Raw genomic sequence first — 2332 nt, 5'->3', positions numbered from 1 at the left:
AAAAACTTATGAAATTCTAAATTTGTTTGAGCTTCTTATATAGTTCATCAGATTCTTCTGCCTCGTCTCTATTACTTGAAATGTGTATATCTTGTACTTTCATATAAAATATTTAATGCTAATTCATTTTATGGTGTTATTTATATGTTAAAATTATCAGCTTGCATTTTGAAAAACTAGTTGCAGCAGAGTCATTTTTTCTTCACAATCAGTCATTTCTCCATGTCTCTAGTTTCTTTCAGACACCAACCCTGTACAAAATCACTAAAGTTGAGCACAATGCTTTCATCAGTCTTATATTGTTATAGTCTCTGACAGTTGTAAAATATGATAAGTCATAATGCCTGTTTATAAAATGAATGAACAAATTATCCTAAAATTTAATGAGGTCACTGTTAATAATTCTGTTCGCAGACAACTTTGCTCTGAGCCATGATAGGAGAAGGACACATGGAACAAAGGAACAACGTCACTGAGTTCGTGCTCTTGGGGCTCACTCAGAGCCTGCAGGGTCAAAAAATATTATTTGCTGTGTTCTTGATGATCTACCTGGTGACAGTGGCAGGCAACCTACTCATTGTCGTGACTGTGGTGCTCAGCCCAGCACTGGATTCTCTAATGTACTTCTTTCTTGGCTACTTATCATTTATGGATGTTGTTTACTCTAGCACAGTTACTCTGCATATGATGAAGGACCTTCTCCATGAGAAGAAAACCATTTCCTTCAAAGCTTGTATGACTCAGCTTTTTTCAGAACATTTCTTTGGTGGTGCTGAGATTTTGCTTGTGGTTGTCATGGCCTATGACTGCTACGTGGCCATCTGCAAACCCCTGCATTATCTGACCATCATGAACCAATGCGTGTGTGTTCAGTTATTGGTGTTAGCCTGGGTTGGGGGTTTTGTGCATGCTGTGCTTCACATTCTTTTTGTTTACAACCTTCCCTTCTGTGGCCCCAATGTCATTGACCACTTCATCTGTGATATGTACCCCTTACTGAAACTCGCCTGCATGGACACCTACTTTATTGTCCTTACAGTGGTGACCAATGATGGGACGATCTGCATGGCCATCTTTTCACTCTTGCTCATCTCCTATGGGCTCATTCTGCACACCCTGAAGAATGTGAGCCAGGAAGGGAGGCGCAAGTCCTTGTCCACCTGTGGCTCCCACATCACCGTGGTGGTCCTCTTCTTTGTTCCTTGTATTTTTATTTATGTGAGACCTCCCTCTAACTTGCCCATTGATAAATCCTTGACTGTGTTCAACACTGTTATGACCCCAATGCTGAATCCCCTCATCTATACTCTGAGAAACACGGAAATGAAAAATGCCATGAGAAGGCTTTGGACTAGGAAACAGCACAAATGAGAGAGCAGAGAAATGTATCCTTTATGTTCAAGGAACTGTTGCTTTTCTAGGGGAAGTCACAGGTGGTTATTTCATTATATTCAATTTTCAATGAGGTTTAATATCTGTATACAATGGATAGCATTATTATGTGAATTCTCCCAATCAACATACATTTTCCTACTAGAACTTCTTAGAATAAAATATGGTATTTAGTATAAAATGTTGCTATTGATGATGTGTCATAGTTAATACTGTAAATTTCTTAATTAATGAATGATTATCTTATGTTTCTTACATAAAGTTATTCCTTTTTCAGAATCAATGTTTGTTGTGACAGATATTGAAATAATGAAATAGGAAATAATATATAAATATGTGCTTCCTTCTTTCCTTCAGGAGCTATAAAATATGAATACATATATATGTATATATAAGTATATAACACGATACACCATGCAACTGAGACTAAGAAAAGCAGAAGCTGCTATGCTATTTTGTGACAAAGTGGACTTCAAACCAAAGCTGATCAGAAAAGACAAAGAAAGCCACTACACATCGGTAAAAGGGAGCAATTGAACAAGACAATAAAACAATTGTAAATATATAGGGACCAAATATTAGTGCAACTCATTTCATAAAGCAGAAGCAACTAAAAAGGACATAAATACCAACAATCATAGCAGGGAATCTCTATATTCTCTCTCATAAAGAGGTCATCTAGAGAAAAATCAACAAAGAAATATTATAGATAAAGCATAGTATCAAACAAATGCATTTAGCAGACACCTATAGGTGTTTCAACCAACAAAAGAATATACATTTCTAAGAAGAACATGGTACTTTCTGTAAATAGACTGTCTCTTAGGCCATAAACATGCTTAAATAAATTTTTAACTATTGAAATATGATTCTCTGCATATTATTGAATCAAAGAGAAATAAAATTAGAAATCAACAGCAAAATAAATCACAAAAACTAT

The 2332-nt window shown here is 35.8% G+C and overlaps 1 protein-coding gene across 1 annotated transcript; it reads left to right on the top strand.

Moving 5' to 3' along the window:
- Positions 1–450: 450 nt before the first annotated feature.
- On the top strand, positions 451–1371 carry LOC104861140 (olfactory receptor 4A47). Its single transcript, XM_010622455.1, has one exon. The coding sequence runs from the start codon at positions 451–453 to the stop codon at positions 1369–1371; it is 921 nt and encodes a 306-aa protein (XP_010620757.1).
- The last annotated feature ends 961 nt before the right edge of the window (positions 1372–2332 follow it).

This window comes from Fukomys damarensis, unplaced genomic scaffold, assembly GCF_012274545.1.
Source record: "Fukomys damarensis isolate Sample0158 unplaced genomic scaffold, DMR_v1.0_HiC HiC_scaffold_73914, whole genome shotgun sequence".
Taxonomy (NCBI): Eukaryota; Metazoa; Chordata; class Mammalia; order Rodentia; family Bathyergidae; genus Fukomys; species Fukomys damarensis.
The sequence above is the reverse complement of the archived record's forward strand: the minus strand, read 5'-3'. Positions and strand labels throughout refer to the sequence as shown.